The following is a 21,881-nucleotide window of genomic DNA, read 5'->3' on the forward strand; positions in this document are numbered from 1 at the left end:
TAAATAGCCATCACTTTCCCCAGCATTACAGCTGGATAATTTACAGTCATACTGAGTGTTTTATAGAGATATTTCAGGAAAATGATTTACCATGATCCACCTAATCTGAAGGAAAATCAATTATCCACAAGTGAAAGCTTTAAAATAAAAATAACTGATTCATCAATATGTATAGCTATTTAAAAACATATATTTAATTTTTTTTTAAAGTAAGCCTGACATTCAAAGTGCTTTCACTATATACTGGAATCAGTGTCCCTGAGAAAATAAAAGTATGTAAGTGGTTTATATATAAATCCCACTTATTTTACAAGTACTGTACATATTTGAACAAGTTTACATCCAGAATAGGTATTCAGCTTCCATACTCCTGCTTAAAAGTTAGATTCATTCCCTAAGAGGGTCCTCTGGGTAACTATTAATAGTCCTGATTCAAGGGAAAAATAGCTTATGTTTCATTTCTTTAAAATAAAAAATAATTATTTTAGAATACAGACAAACTATTTAAGTTATACATTTGTAGTATCCCCCTCATGACATAAGTGATTTATACACATTCTCTCTCTCTCTCTCTCTCTCTCTCTCTCTCTCTCTCTCTCTCTCTCTCTCACACACACACACACACACACACACACACACACACACCCTGACACACACTCCTTAGCCAGAGTTCAAACGCTTGTATTAGTCTTAAAAAAAATTTTTTTTTTGATAGACAAGTGAGAATATTTGCAGCAGCAAAAGTTGGAACTAGAAAAGTAGGGGCAAAGTAGGAGAAAGGGAGAGTAAAGATACAGGACAGATTTTTTTTTTAAAAAATAGGAATGTTTAAACAAGTTTCCTAAGCTGACATGTTTGGCAGGTTCCACACAGATAAGCAGGAAACTATTCCAGCCCATATTTCAATTGCACAATTTTGCAGGACACATTCTGATTTTAAAGACAAAGCAATTGATAAATCACTTTTTTCTTTCAAAAAGAAAAAAGCATTAAGCAAAGTAGTGCAAGTTCATTTTGTATAAGCAAAATAATGTTTAGAAAACAAGTTTCCTTTTTCATTAGAAAAGGTTATTAGGATAGTGCATTAATATGATTGTTCACATAGCAATAGGTTAAACTTCAAGCAATGTAGTTAAAGCATCTAGGCTGATGGGAAAATCATAAATATCTGTATCAAGAGCAAAGTATTGGATTTACTTCCAAGTAAAACATGAGTGCAAGTAAACAAGAGTACATTACTTCCAAATAAAACGTGAGTCCCCTAAAGCACAATTTAAAACTGCTTGGTATGGGATTGAAAAACTGTTCAAACACTTGGATCAGCATCAATGTCAACCTTTTTAATGAATTCATGAGCCACAAATTTCAGGAATTTGGCAGCTTACAAGGTTTTATTAGCCTTATGCTGAATCTTACAAGTTATTTTCTTTCCATGATTAATTTTTGTTATTAGCTATTTTCAATCAAGGTAGGAAGAAAGGTGCACTGTACAAATAATTCAAGAACTAGATGAATAAACACAATTTGGTTCTCCGTGGACAAGCTTCATAACACACATTTAAACTATTTTAACTTTATGCTTTCCTGTGTAGGATAACGTTTTGCTTTTTCATGGAGCTACTGAAGCAACTAAAATTAAAACTCTCTGGGAGAGCCAGAAATCAGTCTAAAGAATTTCTCATATCCATGTATTCATCATAAATTAATATATTGTTTTTATATCCCATTATTATTATTATTATTGGTATACATGCTACCTGGCAAGGAAATGTAGCATTTAGAATATTCCACTATATAATTAGGTAAGATGGCACTTTCAAGTGTGATGAATTACTAACCACAAACAACATTCTATTCCACTCAGACATAGAAAATAGTCACATAAGAGACAATGCTTCCAAGATGTACACCTCCTGACAACAAGGGACTAATTCCTTTGACTTTTTCATGCAAATTCACTTGATTTGCAGTTCCTCAAATCAAGAACTATGGACAAAATTAGATGCCAATATTCACACTTCTCTTTTAATGAAGTGGTGTGTGTGTATGCGTGTGAATAACATTCAGATACATATTAAGAAAAATGCATGTGCGTGTATGTGTAAATGAGAATAAGTATATACATTGTGTATAATACATTCTGCAATGTGTATTACATAGAATATTAGATAGAATTCCACTGTATTAAATGGAATTTGATTGGATTAATTCTATTGTATTAGATAGAATAGTTTTAAGAGAAAAAAGTAAACAAAATAAACTGTATAGGTGCAACACGCAGGTATGGTATCTCATCTGATCTGCAGTTGTCAATGTAATTGAAAGTGCATCAAGATGAAATATCCCATAATGGCTTCCATATTTCTGAATACATATGAGAAACTTAGCTTAAACAGTCACGTCCACATGTGACCATCCAGCATTTAGCTTCTTCTCCACCTGAACAATGGAGCCTACAAACAAAACTCACCCTTTATTCAGAATTGCTGGGTGACCACCAGTCTCCCAATTAGTAGGCATAACTCAAATGTTCAAGACTTCCTTTCAGAATTGAAAACACTGCATGCATGCATGTTTGTTATTGCAAAATCAATTGATAAAAGCATGCCTGCTTGAATGAACTGTCATAGATCAAATGTCACATATAAAAACTGCCAGATCACATTCACCCTATTTTTTGGAGAGCTAGTTCACACAAGCCAGCTGCCAAGTTTCTGCTCTGAGTAATTAAGCAATGAATCATCTTCAAAGAATGTCATACAAGCATCATCTTTAGCTCTATGCTTCCTGCTTTCCTCACTTCTACCCAAGGCATTCTGGAACATTTTCAAGTAGAAGAACTTGCTTTGGTTACCTTGGTGATAAACTAAAGCTAAAAATTACACATAATTGTTGCTGATGTCACTGTTCTCACATTGTTTCCAAGGCAACAAAGTACTTCCTTTAATGATGATGTTTTATTTTTTCCTCTCTATTGGAAGGCTTTCCCCCGAAATGGTTTAGAAGAGCAGAAATCTATCTAGGTTGAGTTTAGCTAATAAGGTATTCATAACATTTCAACCATCATTAGTAAGGATAAGATATAAATGAGATAGTAAGGATGAGATATAAGCTGTGCTTCCCAAACATACAGAACTATTTGTTTCCCTGATCATTTAGGTTTCATCCCACCCTCTCACAGTTTTATAGTCCTAGCAATTTATTTCAAGAAACTGAAAGAGTAGAATAAAAATGATAAACTGCAAAAACTGCATCTATTGATATCAAAGAAAATGTTGGAGCAAGGGGAGGAATAGGAGAGTAATGGGACGTAACTAAAAAAAAAATACTGTCCCTGCATGTGTTAATGTATGCTTAAGACCATATTTAAAGAAAGACATAAACAATTGTGGCTAGAAAAATCCATTCTGCCCCGTTCAGTTTAATTCGGTGGAAGGAAGACACCAGACAAAATTATCATAATCAATAGATCTAGTTTAGGACTTTTGATGAGATCAGACAGTTGGGATTTGGGGATGGGGAGCCATGGATATGTTTTCCTCTTATGCTGCTATAAGTTTATGAGACTCAGAAAAGTTTTAGGGCCAGGGAGCAATGTTGGACTCCTGGATACCACTGTACAGATACTGCATTACAGCAAAGATCAGATCTAATTTTAAGCCTACTTTTTAAATCTATTTAAATCTAAGTCTACCTTTCTTTCTATCCCCAATGATGCCATGAGGTCACTTCCCATGAGAAAGGGGCCCAGAACAGTTTCATTCTGCCTCCTAGTGGTGAGGGCCATCAATCCCACAAAGCAGCCAATGCAGAGCCAATCTATCTTAAGGCTGGCAATAGCAGCTGCCTGTACGTCACCTCTCAGGATGTTAGATGTGTCCTTCACCACTTGGCTGCACGCATACTGCAAGGGCCTGACCTTGTCGGCAGACTATGTTTCACTAGAGCAAAACAAATTTGTGGTTACTGTATCGTAGCAGCTTGTACTTATTTATAGAATGGCTTCTGAACAGTAATAATTTATGTAGGAATTGGCTGGCTGAAGTATCATGAGGATACATAAGGTAGAAAAAGGACTACATATGGATTCACAGATCAATTCCAGCAGATAACTCAGCTCCTGTTTAAAACTGTGAATCTATGAGTGGCAAGAGCCATTTTATATATGATGCTTCCCTGAGAGTCTAGATCTCACTGCATTTGATTCAGGGAGGCCATAAGAAAGATGGGCACACTCAGCTTTTTCTTAAACATTTTAGGAAGCAGCAGTTATGGTAACAACAGAAAGAAACAAGACAGAATTTACCTTATCTGCTTTGGAAAAGTGCCACATTAAAAAAAGAGACAGATAGGGGAAGCACCAATTAAGTAATGTTTTTTTCTAGGCATCTAACAGCAAGGTCATTACTACTACTGCTAATTTCAGTATGAAATTATCATGGACTAAATGAAGGGTCAATCTAGTTTATCAAAATCTACTCCAATTAGCAACTCTCCTGGGTTATGGCAGCATCCATACAAGTCCTATTATTATTATTATTACTGTAGAAAACACTTGAATCAGGAGATGACAGGGACTGAAATTGGATCAGCACAGAGATCTAAAGATCAATCCAAAATGAACCTAGATTTCTCCCTTAAGGCACAAATGGCCAAACTCAAATTATCCTACTTTGGATACATTATGACAGACTTAATCCTCTGGAGGAGAAGGCCTTGATGCTGGGACAGGTGGAAAGAAAGAGAGGGACAGTCAGCAGCAAGGGAATGGACTTAGTTACAGTGATGATGGATACATTGTTGGAAGATCTGAAAGAACAGACTAGGGACAAATTGTCATAAAGAAAATCTATCTATTGCAATTGGTCACAAGAAGTCTTAAAACAACTTGATGACACAAAATCAGTCAATGAATCACTCAAGATTCCTTGTCATCAGCCTCATGCTTTATGTTCAAGATGCTTTGCAAATTGTAGTGTTCATAGTATTTACTATCAGGATAGTGTAAAAGTGGAGGAGCACTTATAAAGGATTGACTATGCAGAACTGGGCAAGATAGTAGATCATTACCTGTACTACAGATTAAAAGAAAACAAGGATATGATCAGGGACCAGTCCTATATAGTGGAATAAATAAAGGTATCATTAGCTGAATGATATGTAGATGAGTACTGAGTCAACCATGATTAGTGAAGCAGGAAACATTAAGAAAGCAAAGAGGGTGGGATTCTAAGTGTCAGCTGCATCTGTCACACATTTCATACTATCATGAAAGAAATAGTGGGTGTTCAAAAACATTTTTGTCTCCGCAATGATTGACACATGCTGGAAAACTGCAGCATATGTCTTTAGGGAGCTAACTATGAGAGGAAAAAATAACAGTCAGATAAGACTCTATGTCTTTAGTTTTAGATCTTGTGGAATTCTCTTTTGCCTTGCAGCCCCCAACTAGGGGCATTAAGCAGGCTCAAGTCACTACTGCAAAACATTTACAAATCCAGATTTCTTTTTTTTTTTCTTGACAAAGAGTTAAAGAATTAAGTTGGGAGACTAATATGGCCATTTCGAGCTCATTCTGCTCTCATCAGTTAGCCACACCTTTTATGGGATTCGAACCTGGGCAGTTTACATACTAGGCAGTGATTTAATACACTAGGCAGTGTATTAAGCGGATCCGGACACCTATCGTCACAATCTCTAGCCCATCTATGTGACAAGGAACCTACAAGGGGAACAGAGAAGGAACAAGAAATAACCCCCCCTAGATACCCCAGATATACATCTTTTAACTTACCCCATGAAAAGGAAAAATAATGATGGGGGTGAACAACAAGGATGGCTGGACGACAACCCATGGGATACCCACTCCACGATCCCCGCTAACATGAGGGGAGAGACGAGTTATTCTACCAAAATGAACAAGAAAGCAAAACATAGATCAACGATGGAAAGTGATATCGTGGGACCTTGTACGCGCCCCAAAAAGGGCAAAAGAACTGACAAACGGTGAAGGAGGATTGAGAAACCCAACATGTGATCAAACAACAAAGAACCTCAAGAGGAGGGGGACAACTAGAAGTGGTACAGCAAACTCACGGACACCCGTAGAGGAAAGCAACGTCCTTGGCTGGAAGAACATATGCAGGAATGCAGCCACCAGAGATTGTGACGATAGGCGTCCGGATCCGCTTAATACACCTCTCCCCCGAATGTATACAAGCACAGTCTAACCAAGGAATGTCGGACAGACCCTGGAACAGAACTAGAAAGGATGACAGATGTGGGAGTAAGTGAGCAGAAACAGAGAGCGGTTAGATCCAGGAAAAAGGAAACAGCAACCTCGGAGGGCACTAACATAGTAAAGAACGTGGGCCGTTTAAGAAACCAGATAGAGAGAATTGATGGACCAGTAACTAGGTCAAGGGGCCGAGCGCAGAGCTACCCGGCAGCATAAGAAGGACTCCCAGCAATCTTGCATTACGCTCTGATGATGTCGGTATTGTTGACCGACGAAAGGCTTAGCTTTTATATGAAACAGTTTTGTTTTAGTACTATCCTGGTGTTCAGATTATTTTATGGTATGGATTTACCCAGGATTCGCATTTTTAGCATAATTATATATACAGTGTGTATATATATATATATATATATATATATATATATATATATATATATATGTAGGTCTTTGGTTGTTCGGGTTTTCTCCCGCGTAAAATTGGAAGTGTCTTGGCGACGTTTCGACGAAGTCCCATTCGTCATCTTCAGGCTGGTGCTTTCAGCTTCGTGCTTTGAGCAGCATATATATATGTTTTCTGAGGTTTTCGCGGGTATTTGAAGGTAGGTCTTTGGTTGTTTGGGTTTTCTCCCGCGTAAAATTGGAAGTGTCTTGGCGATGTTTTGACGAAGTCCCATTCGTCATCTTCAGGCTGGTGCTTTCAGCTTCGTGCTTTGAGCAGCAATGTGTGGTCTTAGCTGTTTATTCCTTTTAACTGCCAGTGGGGGTATGAACTGATTGGGTGGGAGCTTGGCTGTGTTCTGATTTGGTGGAGGTGTGTTCTGAATGGTTAGGGGCTTGGCTGTGCTCTGATTGGCTGGGGGAGTGTTCTGTTTGGTTGTGCTCAGGTTAGTCTGAGTTGCAGAGGGGTTTAAGATTTTGGGCTGCCTTGCTATTTTCTGGCTTCACGTTCGTGGTCGTGCCTCCTCTTCATGGAGGGTGTCAGTTTGCTTCATGTATGGATTGTAGGGGTTTAAAGTGGCTAATGATGCAGCACAAACCAGAAGCCAGACCACAGCTGCATCATCATTAGCCACTTTAAACCCCTCCAATCCATACATGAAGCAAACTGACACCCTCCATGAAGAGGAGGCACGACCACGAACGCGAAGCCAGAAAATAGCAAGGCAGCCCAAAATCTTAAACCCCTCTGCAACTCAGACTAACCTGAGCACAACCAAACAGAACAATCCCCCAGCCAATCAGAGCACAGCCAAGCCCCTAACCATTCAGAACACACCTCCACCCAATCAGAACACAGCCAAGCTCCCACCCAATCAGTTCATACCCCCACTGGCAGTTAAAGGGAATAAACAGCTAAGACCACACATTGCTGCTCAAAGCACGAAGCTGAAAGCACCAGCCTGAAGATGACGAATGGGACTTCTTCGAAACGTCGCCAAGACACTTCCAATTTTACGCGGGAGAAAACCCGAACAACCAAAGACCTACATATATATATATATATATATATTTGTTTTCTGAGGTTTGATGAAGTCCCACGTCATGTCCCACCCACGACGAAGTCCCACCCACGGGACTTCGTCGAAACGTCGCCAAGACACTTCCAATTTTATGCGGGAGAAAACCCGAACAACCAAAGACCTACATACAAACACCCGCGAAAACCTCAGAAAACAGCATATATATATATGCTCTCAGTTTATATTCTAGTGCAGGGGTCTTCAAACTTGGCCCTTTTATGACTTCTGGACTTCAACTCCCAGAATTCCTCAGCCAGTATGCCTGGCTGAGGAATTCTGGGAGTTGAAGTCCAGAAGTCATAAAAGGACCAAGTTTGAAGACCCCTGTTCTAGTGGCTTGCCCTGTCAGTGTTGGTGGGAGAGGTCCTAGAGGTTCTTTGGTTAGGCTGTTTACTGTTGGCTTGTTTGGTAGTTCCTTGATTGGGGTATTGTTTACTTGACTGTTGGTCTGATGTTAATCTTGGAGTTAATCTATGCCAGGGGTGTCAAACTGCCACCCCGCAGGCCAGATGCATCATCAGGAAACCACGCCCACCCCATTGCCGGCAATGGCAAAAAAGCTCCAATACATTGCGCAACGTCACGTGACGTTGCGAGTTTGACATGTCTGATCTATGCTGATCTGGGTGTTGATTAGTGGAGAGGTGCTTGGGTTTTTTTGTTCCCTTTTTGGCTGGTTGATTGTTTCTTTTGCACAGTCTATAGAGGTTTTTCAGGATAATGCAGATATTATTTTAGTAAAATAACACATACTTTATATTAAAGCTTATTTATTTATTATTTATTGCCTTTTAAAATTTCCTTGTTTTTAAACATAAGGTTTAATCCTGTTAATAAATGCAATAACTCTGGGGAACATTCAAATCTTTGGTAATAACACTTACCTTACTAAAACACTTACCTCATCAGAACATATAACTTAATCATATGACCAACACTATGAAAGGTTTTTACAGACACCATTTCCAATATTTGGAAGAATAATTATGATGTATATATATCCTAATCTGACTGAAACTGAGTGCCAGCAATGTATAATCTTCCACTGAAGTTCTTGTATCAAAGCTGAGGTGAATCCACCTGATATCTGCATTTTGTCTCCTATACAGTTTGTATCTCAAGCACATTAAGAGCTTAGCGATTTCTTCATGCAAGCATTGCTGTCCAATACAATTGGCAAACCTTAGCACACTTAAGAGTGGTCCTGGAACTCTTGCTGAAGGCCAACAAAATATGCAGCTTTAGTGCTGTACTCTTCCATCAGGTAAACCCTTGGAATGGTATGTGGGAGACAGGGAAAGAAAATACAGCTGAGGGACTGGTCAGATAAAAGGCAATAGGAACGTGGCTGGGGCAAGAATCTCAGAAAGAAAGTGCTCTAGTTTTGTGAGCTGTAAAGGGGATGGGGCGGGGAGGGCAGAAGTATACTTTCAGATTTGCCAGATTCTATTAATGTAACTTTACAGTACAGTAGAATTAGCTCATCTGGCAGTGCTTCTTGTGTGGTTCTGTTTGATGTTATTGTTTCAGGAATGATTATCTATTTATCTATCTATCTATCTATCTATCTATCTATCTATCTATCTATCTATCTATCTATCTATCTATCTGGAGCATGGTATCCATGAGGTTAGAACACTGAGCTGATGATGAGCAGACTTATGTTCGAGACCTATTGCTGCTGTGGGGCGTGTCTGTGTGTGTGTGAGCGCCTGTCATATGCTCCAGCTCCTGCCATCCCAGAGGTTCAAAAGTAGGCGACCATAAGTAAATAAATGGGTACCACTTTGGTGGGCACCTTCACGGGGACATGAAAGGAACCCCCAGCTGGGCATCTCCTGTGCAATGGTGATATCACTGATAAATCCTTTCGCCATGGAACCACTTCAGTGCCTCCGACACAGAAGTATTAGTATTAATATCTATCTCACAATTTATCACCCTGTGACATTATAATCAAGGATTGAACTTTCTCATTTTTAAGATCTAAACAAGTTTGGAATGTGTATTTATACTACCAGTAGAGCACTATCATTCTTGCTAAAGGATTTGAATTAATATCCTGCTGAAATTCAGGTGATCCTGTAGAACAAATTTCATCATTTCTGATCTTTTGCATTCTTGTACTCTGGATGACATATTGTTCTGGGAAATTAGTTGGAGAGAAACCATAGTACCATAGCTTATATAGCAATAAACAGGTAAAGTAGGCAATGTTCTTAGGTTGCACTAAGGAGGAAAACAGCATTTTTTTCTTCTTTTATGAACTAGCTTCATCTCAAATCATTTGCTCTCTGCTTATGGTTAGTTATAGTTATAAGTGATTTTCTTCTTAATTATATTCCTCCCCTCCCCCCCAAATCAGTTTTATGAATCAGGCAGATCCTTTCTCATCAAGACTAAGAATTTACTTTTCAATAAATACTCACATTCTCTTTCATCAAAATAGATTTTTGGCTAGCTCATAAATCTCCCAGATAAGGACCTCCAGTGCCTTCAGATAAAGATAAATCATACCAAGAAGACATTCAACCATGAAATGATTTTGTTAACATGTCATCTGTCTCTAGAATATATTTTCAAATGTTCAACAGAAGGATCTAAATTACAAAAAGAAAATAGTCCACCTAATGATGTTCATGGTGTGGCATCTGACTTTTAAAATCTCTTTCACTTGTATGTGTACAAATTGTAAAGTACTGTAAATTATAAGCATTAAGCCAAATCTTCCCTAATGTTGAAGAATTAATAGTTATTACACCATAATATTTTTTGAAAATGAAATAAATCTACATATACTTCAAATTATGCTTATCTGGTGCAAAGGATTACTTCATAATAATATTCTTTTAACTATATTACTGAAAAAGAGTGATGGCTGAGGAATAACAACAGCAACCACAACCATAATTTTATATTTTGTTGTATGGTGTTCTGTTATTTTAATATTGTAAGATATTTAGAGTCTGACAAGAAGGCAGTATATAAATCACTGTAATAAATAAAATGATCAGTCCAGACCTATTTAAAGTGCAAACCTTTTCCCACCCCAATTGTGCCTAATGCATTAATTGTTCTTAACTATATACCCCATGGGATAAGTGGCATTCTAACACACAATTGCAAGTCATCTAAAGAATATACATTTCCCCTTAAACAACCACAATTTAAGTTATATTATTACAAGTATTGCATCATGTTTTGCTAGGCTTAACAATTGTTATATATGTTATCCTTAGTATATTGTCATTTGTCTTTTTATATAAAGGATGATATAGTAAGGAATACACACACATATATATACACACATATATACATATACATACACACACATATATAATTTGTGTGTGTGTGTGTGTGTGTGTTAAAAAACACTAGGGAGTTATGGAATTTCAGTGTGATTATCTGGAATGTAATCTAATTGGATCTAGAGAAGAACATGCATCTTTACTGTACTTCCACACCCAAAATATACAGTAACAGAATTTAAATCTATGTGAAATTATGTAAAATTTTCTAAACTTAGTGAATTGAGAAAATTGTAATTTAAAACTCAATATGTGATACTTTTTAGGGCAACATTATAATCCATCTCAATATGATAATTATGAAATCAGTGTTATAAATCCAACAGTAGACCCAATTTTCAGTTACACAGAAGAGTTAATGAAAATCTCCACTGTGGGCATAAGTAAATAAATAATATACAAAGCACCATGCTCATTAGCTCTGATCCAATAACTGTATTCAGACATGATCTGATGATTACATACTAATTGTTTACTGTATCATAACAAAAACATGTCTTTAGGTGGCTCCATTCACACTTCCCCATTCTGTTCTCCGAAGCAGCCAAAGGGAAAAGCTTAGAAACTTAGAAACATTATTAATGGCAGCTTATTGTTTTCTCTAAACCAGACAAGTGGGGAGTTATCTTAACCATGGCTTAAACCAAGCAATTTTTAAACATGGACTATGGTGTTCGCTTGCTTTAATAAATCAGTTAAGATAAATTCTAGTTTATAGTACATTGATCAACTAATTCTAGTAGAATATAGAACAGAGTGGTCCTAATTGCTGATTTGTGGTAACACCATAAGACGAGGTGGGCGAGGAAGCATGAAAATCTGAGGCTTGTTTTTGACATGGTCATCTTAACTTCTGAATGCTCCTACAGATGCAGGGATTTTCATATGGCGTCAGTCAACAACTTCCAGTAAAACTGATGTTACTTTTTTCCCCCCCATGCTCCCCTAAATCTGTCCCCAAGGTCTCTTTGGGACGCATCTGTTCATCACTCTTATTGCGTGTCCTGAGCCTCACACAGTTCCCTATAAAGAACTGGACCTTGTTTCATCTGGGAAAGCATATATACCAAACCTCTGCAAGCTGTAAGAAGGGCGAAAATAAACATCACTTTCAACTACTGTTGCCCAAAAAAATGGCTTATAGAGGATACTGAAAACAAGGATTCCAGCTCCTTCTCTTAGGAGTGTCATTTAGAGTCCCTCAATTAGAAGGCAGTTCAGCCCAGTCAGCTAAAACAACCATGCAGAATTAATGAAGTCAAAATAATAGGGAAAAGGAAAAAGAACGCTCTGCAAAAATGAGTCAAGTACAACAAATCAATACTTCATAATGTTGTCTGTCCTGTTACTGAACTAAACTGACTTCATCTGCTTCCAGATAAATGCTGCTCAGTTCTGCACTCTGTAATAATAATTACAGCAATATACAAATGTCTTTTCGTGGACCTTCCATGGTGGCAAAAGAGTTCCAGTCAAGATTGGATCTCAGCACTGGCTACTCCTGCTCAAGGGCAAATGGAATTAATGTCATATCCATTGTTTGGCCCACAGTCAAAATGCTCCTTTTGAGCCCTTTCCATCTACTCAGATATTTGGGCTAACAGACAATTGCTATAGCAGAATGCATTTTTAACTTAATTTAGAAGTCAAACACACATACAAATTGTTACAGCAGTGAAGGTCAGGCTATTCCTAGGCAACTTTTAACTTCCTAAAAACCCAAGCTGTGGCAAATAACTAAGCCCTGCAATCCTGGCATCCTAGGAAGGGCTTTCTAGGAAAAGATATTGAGAAGACAGTCTTGTGGCGATTTCAGAGGACCCTGGAGGAAACAGCTTCATAGACAATTAATCTAGGCATGGCATAGGGCCTGGATGTCTGAGCAACTATCTGTCTGTGGCCACTCAGCTCATTCCATCAGAGTGGGTGCACTCCAAGTTCTATTTAACAATTGTGGCACCAAGAAAGCATGCCTTCTCTGTCATAGCCTCACCTCTAGAACAGAATCCTTCCCCAATATAGGGATAGTACCTTCTCTCCTGGGGTTCCAGGAAGCTCTTAAACTGCAGGTTAATCCATTTTTGAGGCACCTGTGGTTTCTTGCTGTGTTATGTTTCTTTTAGTCTGGACTGTTTGTGTTACATTTCAGTTGTGTTATGTTTCGATTAGATTTGCTGGGGTTTTTTGGGTTTTATATGCCACCCAGAGCTTCTTAGAGTTGGGTGCTACTACAAATTTAAATAAATAATAGTAGACCCTTTTCAGTCTGGCTTCAGACCAGGACACAGTACTGAGATAGCACTAATTGTGCTGGTTGATAAGCTCTTGGAAAGTCAAGATAGGATTGCGGCAGCCATCTTGGCTCTTCTTGATCCATTAGCACAGTGGTTCTCAACCTGTGGGTCGGGACCCCATTTGGGGTCGAACGACCATTTCATGGGGGTCGCCAAACAACGCAATCCGCCATTTTTTTCCCCTTTTCCTTAGCTGTGCTACCCCCTTTTATTCTATTGGCTTTTGAAAGCCAATAGAATAGACTCTCTTGAATAGAGTCTAATTCTATTGGCTTTCAAAAGCCAATAGGAATTGCCCAGGCTGTCTCTGCCCTGCTGAGCCCGCCAAAAGTCCCATTCTGCAAATGGTGCTGCACCAGTTGAGTAGTCCTCGACTTACAACCGGTTCAGTAGTCCTCGACTTACGACTGGTTGGGGTTCGCAGCATTAAAAAGGTTGAGAACCATTGCATTAGCAGCTTTCATTACTAATGATTCTGGGTTGCCTACAGCAGGGGTGTCAAACTGCTGGCCCGCGGGCCAGGCGCGTCACAATGAAACCACGCCCACCCTATTGCCGGCAATGGGGAAAAAGCTCCGATATGTTGCACGATGTCACATGACGTCACGAGTTTGACATGTCTGGCCTAAAGGAATTAAGAGGAGGAAGGCACCGCATTGGGCTGTTCTCCTCTTTTTTCAGTAGTCTGAAGTCACTGCTGATAGGTGGGAAAGACTGAACCCAAAGCTTTTGATTTGTGGAGTACCACAGAGCTTTTGCCTCTCCTGCTTAACCTCTACATGATGTGCTGATGCTGGGCCAGGCCATAATTACTTTGTGGTCATAGTATTATCACTATGCTGATTACACTCAGTTGTGGAACCTTGTCTGACCAAGCGAATCAAGTCAAGGCCTTGACCCAGAGCCTGAAGGCTGTAGGGGTGTGGATGCAGAGAAAAGACTCAGGCTAGGCCTTAACAAGCCCAGGTAGCTATGGGTATTTGGATCACTCAGTCCAAGACATTTTCTACCCTTAGTCTTGAATGGGGTTGCAGTACTCCTGTGGTCAGGAAAATCTTTGCATACATTCATTGTATGCCGCTTGAACCCATTCCTGGACCTTTGGGCAACCACTTACACCTTAGTTACCTCATGTGTAGACTATTGCATTGCTTTCTATATGGGGCTGCCTTTGAAAATCATTCAGAAGGTGCAACTAGCCAAAAAATGGCAGCATGGGCAACTATTACTGCAACTCCTGAATAGAATTTCTGGATACAATTCTAAGTGCTATTAATCAGCTATAAAGCCTTTCTTAGAATGGGGCGTAGCTATCTGAGGAATCATTTCTGTTTGTCCTGTAAGGTTTGATTGGCACTCTTTGAATCCCACTGATTAAACAATACCATTTGAAAAGAGCCAGGAAGAAGATTTTTTTTGTCACAATGGCTGCCCTCTGGAACAGCATTCCCCCAGAGATCTGTATGGGCTATTCCTTCATGGAAATGGGCTTCAGAAAACCTAGTTCTTCCCCCAAGTCTTGGACTCAGGCTATTGTGAGCTTCTTGTGGGAATTTTTTGTATTCAGGTTCTCCCTCAGTGTTTACTGATTTTTTTTTCTATATGCTATATTGTTTTGAGCTGTTTTTAATACTGAAATCCACCAGAATTGTTATGGGAAATCTTAGAAATCTGATAGATAAATAAATAAATAAACAAACAAACAAATAAATAAATTCACCTTATATTAGCTATCCGAATTCATATTCCCCTGACTTTTCTGAAAGCTATTCATTCATTTTGCATTTCTCTCTCAGTGTATGGCTCTATACTTCTTCGTAAGATCTCAAGAAAAACATTTGTAAGAAATTAGCAAAATGTTTTGGTAATTTGCACATTATTCTGCATCCTCCTTCTTTGATCTACTCATATACAGGGATATTTTCCAGTTTCTTTTGTGACTTGTCTGTAATATTCCTGATGAAGTTATACATTTTTCTCATGTAAAAGAATTTGCATTTTTTTTAAAGACAGCCATTTAAGGAGCTTGCTTGCTAAGTACAGTATTTTGTTTCATGCAAATAGTGTAGAAAGTATTGTTTTGGCATGCTAACTAAAGTCATTCATGGAAAGAAAGAGATACATGACCTAAAAGGGAAAAATTTGCATGCCCTTTCCATATACCTTCCTTTAACCTGCTAATATTTTGCCATACTCCATCACGATTGTTGTTCATTCAAGCCATTTTTAGCTTCTATCTGACAAAAAATTATGGGCATTAGTTTACATATTTGAATCCTCCCTCACTTTAATTGCTACTGTGTGTTCTACACATGTGCAAAGGGCAAAAATGAAAGTGAGTTGCTGTTTAGGTTTGAATAATCTCTGAAAGAGAATAGCAGCTCTCCGATCCAGTTGTGGGAAAGAGATAATACTGTGCAGAATGTTGGAAAGCTTCATCTACATATAAATAGACTTAATCAGAAATGCAAATAGCAATTGGGAGAAATGGTAAAAAGCCCCATGATAATTGTGTGATTGTACAGATAAGAAAAGGTCAAATATTCCCATTGTCTAAGGTTTTAATTTTCTAATTGCCCGTGGGTATCTTTTCTTCTGAAAGCGGAATACAAAGTGACAGACTATACCAACTGACAATCAGTTCAAAGCAAATGCTTCAGAAAGGCTGTTTGTTATAAAAGTCCAGCAATTAATTCATACTTCACAATTGTAATGCCTTGTCTTTTGCTTCCTGCTAGGAGAAGCAGACTAAAAAAATCTTATGGAAAAAAGTATAGGTTCCTTGTAGTTTCAAGTATGCTTAGAATATAATATCTTATTTTCTGCATGAAAATAAAAGAAACAAGATAGAAACAATAGATGCTGCTGATCCGGCATACTTAACAGCTTCTATTTGAACCATTCAAACTTTCTTCTTTCAGAAAATAGCCCATTAAAACATTGTGTTTCTAGAGAATAATCTGCCCTTGTTGGGAAACAAATTATTTTTGAAATGAAAAGTGGTTTACAAAAGCTAAATAAGCAAATCATATTTTTTAAAAAAAAACTCAATAGTAAAAATCCAAATATTCTTTTTCTAAAAAATCTCACTGTTTATAGGCAGACCTCCTCCACAGTAGCATTCATTTCCACATATCTTTCAATTAACGTAATGTAAGATGTAATGATGCACCAAATAGGTATTTTCACTGTTGAATTGCTGTTGTCAGCCTAAGCAAGATCCAGTAAGCTAAGAGAGCCACCTAGTGCCCTACCTTGGGATCTTAAAAAGGGTCTTCACAGGATGCATGTCAAACAAAGGTGGATCTCCGTCACCAAGTTCAATAGCCGTGATCCCAAGAGACCACACATCACAACGGGCATCATAAGAATAGTCATATTGTTGTTCACAAGCAATGACCTGTTAGATAAAAGACAATGAGCACACAACATTAACCTTTGAGATAGTAATGTCCCCATTAAGTATGAATTATACACATACCAGTGTCCATTCATATATTTCTTATTATAGTTACAACTTAAATGCTCAACTAGCAGCCCTACTATTTAATATTATCCACAAAATGCGGTTCGTGGAATTAAATTCATGATGCTGAACATTACAAGAAATTATAGCAATTGAAATAAGTTCTGTAGTTATTCATTACATTTCCATTTTAACAGGCATTATCTTCTATCCCTATTACTTACATGTATGTAAAGGATAAGGAAAGTGTAGCTTTTCTATAAGTATTTATTATTGATCTATACCAAAAATGTGAGATCACAGGTGCCAGTTCTTTAGCTGGTGTTTAGCTGGAGTAGTAGTATATTATTTTGAATGTATTAACATCCTAGTTTCCTATAATAATTGATCACCAACAAAAGAACAAAAAGACTTGTGGTATCTTGAAGACAAACACATTTATTATGATGTAAACTTTTATGAATCATACTTCATTTCAGCACTGCTATGGAGAATTAAGCTAAGAAAAATATATCCATGCTCATAATTGAGAAGGCAAAATAGTATATAGCCCTTATTTTTATATTTTGGCTCTTCTTTCTAATATCACTGACGTTATTTCAAGAAGTCACAGTACAGATGGAACTCACTTAGAGAGTGTTAAGCTGGAATATCCTGGAAGAAATGACCTTTGTAACAATGGATGTAGATAGACAATAAAGTTTTAGTTCTCCCACATGATGTTCTCTGTCAAAAAGGGCACATAGGATAGTATAAAATTGTGGTTTCCAATTCAACATTAGCAAGTGGGATTTACAGTAAAACCAAATCCTGCTCCAGCCACTGAGACTTCCTCTCCTTCAGACTATGCCATTATATGGCCCTCCTGTGGTTTTCCACATTTTCTCCCAATAGTCACGCTTCATTTTCTGCCTATAGAGAATGCTATTTCAGATTTTCCCCATCCATAAATAAATTGCTAAGTTAAATGTAATTCTATAAATTTCAAGATTCTTCTTGATATTTCCTTCTTATGAGTTGGGGAAACATTTTCTATTACATAAATCTAATTTATAGACAGAAACGTCAGTTCACTAGTAGTATGTATGACAGATAAGCACAATGAGAACAATCTATAAGAAAGAGAAAGTGGACAGCAAATCTAATTAATCAAGCCATAAACAAATTAATATATGCACAGTTTAAAAGACTTCCTCTTTTGGGAGGAGAAAAGGGGGGAAATGGCTAAGTTAGCACTTTGAATTGAAGAGCTGTCTAAACAAACACTCCACAACTTTAGAAAAGGCAATTGTTAATACAGCAGTTATCATCCTGGACACACCTCAGGAGAAAAGAAAGAAAGAAATGGAGATGTACATAGAGAGAAAATGCTTCCTAGACTCAAGAGTGGTTGAGATGGGTCTGCTAAGTTGAAAAGTGGGGCTACTTAAGCTTCAGAAGAATCTAGAGGAGTTTTTGTTGTTGTTAAGAAATTATACAAAATCACAAGTCACCATTCAGACCAACCTTGCCCAACTTTAGGCCTTCAATGAATAGTAGGATTATAACTCTTAGGGCCTTTTTCCACTGTTATTTTGAAAGACTTTCCACCCAACTTTGACCTGAACAGAAATCTCCATCAGTATAACATTTGTTGCCCTCATAGTCACTCTCTAGTTTACCTCCACTGCTTGTAGTACAGGTCTTTGCAGCCAGGTAATGTAAGATAAGGTAAGGTAAGGTAAGGTAAGGTAAGGTAGGGCAAGGCAAGGCAAGGCAAGGTAAGGCAAGGCAAGCAATGAAGCTGGACAAATGTTATACTCCTTTCGACTGCTTTTGGATGGCTTTTGAGTAAGGGAGGAAATGCTAATTTTAGCACTGGCACATTCTAAAGACAACCTGTCTTCCTCTGATCTGGGATGAGACAAAGGCAGTGATGCGGATTTGGCATTGAAAATATGTTTTTTGGGCCATGGTTTTTATTTATTTTCTACACTTCTTAACCCTCAGAGGTGATTAGATGGGTAGAGGTAAATGGGGGAAGGGTCTCACAATTCTTCTTAGGAAAAGCTGGTTTATCTTTACAACAATTTTAATAATCCTAATTTATTAAAACTCTCTACTCGTTACAGGAATCAACATTTTACTTTTCAACACCACTTTCAGTAATGTAATATCAAAAAGTCATATAATATCGATGCGTGTATGTACACATCTTACAGTACAGTCGTGGCAATGGAAATAAGGCTTACATGGACTGATGGTTAATGATGAGAGAGAATTGGAAATTAGCATATAGACTGATACAAAAACAAGAAGAGCCTGGTGCCAGACGGCCCATAATGGAGAGGTATAAGTACTTTGCAAGGTCCGAATCTCAAGGAGAATAGTTCCAAAGTGCAGACAGCACACAATGGCGCAAATGATCCTTCAAACATTTTGCAGTGCATCAAATCATAAAGATGTGGATTGGGCTCTAGAAGGCAAAGAATATACATCCCACATTCTGTAAGCCTACAGATATCAAAGATGGAATGCTATGATTGGGGAGCAGGAGGGTTTTTTTCTATGTGAGCCAGTTAACTGGAAGGAAGCTGGAGGTGTAAAGAGCTATGCATTCTGAGGGAAAGATTTCCGCCTTCATGAGGTTAATAGCCAAGTAGCTGATGAAATATGGCAGCTTAAAGGAAAAAATGAATTGACATACATTATAATGTGCAATGTATATTACGGAGAAAAATCAATCAATTCTGACAATATTAAATTCTTATACTCACACTAAGAAAAGCAGCACAACTAGCCAAAGTAACTAGATACAATGGTTTGTCAAAAACTTTTGGTTTCCATCAATTTAATTTCATTTACTCATAGCACCTAGGGAGTATTCTATATGTTTTCTCAACCACAGTGGGCAAAAATGGACGCTATTAATAAAAGTTCTTTAAAAAGACGGTTGACCTGCTAATAAAACTATCTTCGTATTTCTAGTCTGTATGAATTCCAGGGTGCTGTAAGAACAGCACTCTCCAACCTTTCCATCTTTGTGGATGAGCGGGGGGGGGGGGGAGAGGGGATGGTTCTGGATGAGTGGCTGGTGAGTGCACATAGCTCCATTTGCACAAGCAGTAGGCATGCGTGCCTGCCCTTGCACCAAGTGTAGCTGAACACACATGCGTACTCACCCACCCTCTGCACATGCAAATGTAGTTGCACGTACATGCGCACTTACCCACCAATTCTGTGCCCCAGTTCTGAATGGGCTGTGGCCCAGGGATTGGGGACCCCTGCTGTAGAACTTATTTGAGTGACTGAAGAGGTGCTGTCTTTTGCTTTCCTATAAAAATTCCAGGATGCTTGACATTAAATTTAATATTAAAAGTTGGAGAGAAACTACAATGAGCTTTCTGTTTTCAAACTCTAATTAGAAATAAATGGTTTTTAATATAGGAAGTAAACAGGGGATGGGGGGGAATCGCCAAAAGCTGTCTATCTTGGGCTGATCTGAAAATGATATTCAGGATCAAATCTGATATTTAAATTAGAGATCACCAGGAAACCTGTAGGCTAGACCGAGAAATTGAAAAAAGATCCAAAAGAAGCCAATGACAAAGAAGATATTTACCATTACAACCCTGACATAACAGTGCATTGGCTGAGGATTAGTTCTTAATCCTCAATTAATGTCTTAATTCTTATCTTTGTCCAACATTGAATCACCATTTTATATATTTTCACTGTGTGTGACAATTTTCAGATACTAAAATTATTAAACCACCCCACTTCTAATAGAAAAATATAAGAATTATAACCTTGGACTAAATACAGGAAATTTCCTTAAATTTCTCGGTCATTTCTAAATAGAAAAGTCAATTATTATTGATGTATAAATTGTTTGTTTGTGTTTAATGTTTGAAGTTTAGAGCAGCGTTTCTTAAAACTGGCAAATTTTAAGATATAGGAACTTATCATGTGGAGTTACTGTACATGGAAGGCTGGGAAATTCTGGGAGTTGAAGTCCCCACATCTTAAAGTTAGCAAGTTTGAGAAACACTGGTTTAGAGCAGTATTTTTGTGGGCAATATTTAATTATTGTGAGAGGCATAAAAGTCAGAAGAAGGTAGTGGAGGGTGAATATTAAAAACAAAAACAAAGTAATAAATATACTTGCTGCCTAGTGTAAAAGTTGTACACATAATCCAGAGTACCAGGCAGACAGTTCTGGGGCAGACTCAGTAGAATATGTGAGGCTCTGGGAATCAAACCCAAAAGGCTGATTAGGAGTTTCAGAATCAAGCAGTACTGATTTAATCCAGGTTTTGAAATGAATGAGAGGGAGAATGCATAACTGGAAACTATAATGGCTGTTTAATTGCAGCGAGGTCTCAGTTCATGTATTCCAAAGCTCCACTTCCAAACTGAATCCAAAACATTGCACAGCCATCAGCAGGCGCTGCAAAGTAGTTCTTTCTGAAATGCCACTTGTTCCATAGACAAGGCCAACTCTGGCAGACAAAACTGAAGGTCCCTCATGCAGAAATGAAAAAAAAAATCAAGTGGAAGAACTTAAATTGGTTAGGGAGTGGGGGATAAGCTGACCCTCTGCAAAAGAAAGGATTTACTTGAAGCAAAATAGGGCTAGACTCTTAGCACTCAACAAAAGGGTGATTATTTGATTATCAAGGGTGTTGAGTTTGATTATTTACAATTTATTAAACAAATACCTACACTACATTCCATCAAAATAGGTTAGCAGCCAAACAAGCTTATATGTCAGATCCTTGCCTGAATATATTGTCTGTCCGCTGGCAGAAGAATAACATAGAGTAAACTAATCTGGTCATTCCCTGTTCTTGGCAGGGAATGCCAAATCCTTAGAAAATAGCACCAGAGGAGAGCCATTCCCACCAAACAGACCTGAGATGACAGTGTGATTTAGACCCTTTCAACACAAGTGAGTTAACAACAGATGCAGAGTGCTTTGTTAGCCTTGAATCTATACAGTATACATAGGACCTAGCTCCAAAAGCATTAATGGCTTCTTTGTGGAATTTGTATTCCAATTCTTCATTTAATATT

The 21,881-nt window shown here is 38.0% G+C and overlaps 1 protein-coding gene and 1 long non-coding RNA gene across 3 annotated transcripts in view; one reads left to right on the forward strand and one right to left on the reverse strand.

Moving 5' to 3' along the window:
• Positions 1 to 2,010: 2,010 nt before the first annotated feature.
• The window catches only part of LOC120318139, a 40,715-nt gene continuing 20,844 nt past the window's right edge, over positions 2,011 to 21,881 (forward strand). Inside the window, exons 1-2 of the long non-coding RNA XR_005559422.1 lie at positions 2,011 to 3,042; positions 8,868 to 9,022. This is a non-coding gene — a long non-coding RNA (uncharacterized LOC120318139). The remainder of the gene's footprint in view (positions 3,043 to 8,867; positions 9,023 to 21,881) is intronic.
• Positions 15,904 to 21,881, reverse strand: part of LOC120318138 (myosin-IIIb-like) — a 64,562-nt gene continuing 58,584 nt past the window's right edge. For both annotated transcript variants that reach the window (XM_039365460.1, XM_039365459.1), the window contains exon 7: positions 15,904 to 16,760. In XM_039365460.1, the coding sequence (XP_039221394.1) occupies positions 16,611 to 16,760 (150 nt within the window). In that variant the 3' untranslated portion in view covers positions 15,904 to 16,610. The remainder of the gene's footprint in view (positions 16,761 to 21,881) is intronic.

This window comes from Crotalus tigris, unplaced genomic scaffold (assembly GCF_016545835.1).
Source record: "Crotalus tigris isolate CLP2741 ecotype Arizona unplaced genomic scaffold, ASM1654583v1 scf7180000020074.1721668, whole genome shotgun sequence".
NCBI classification, from domain to species: Eukaryota; Metazoa; Chordata; class Lepidosauria; order Squamata; family Viperidae; genus Crotalus; species Crotalus tigris.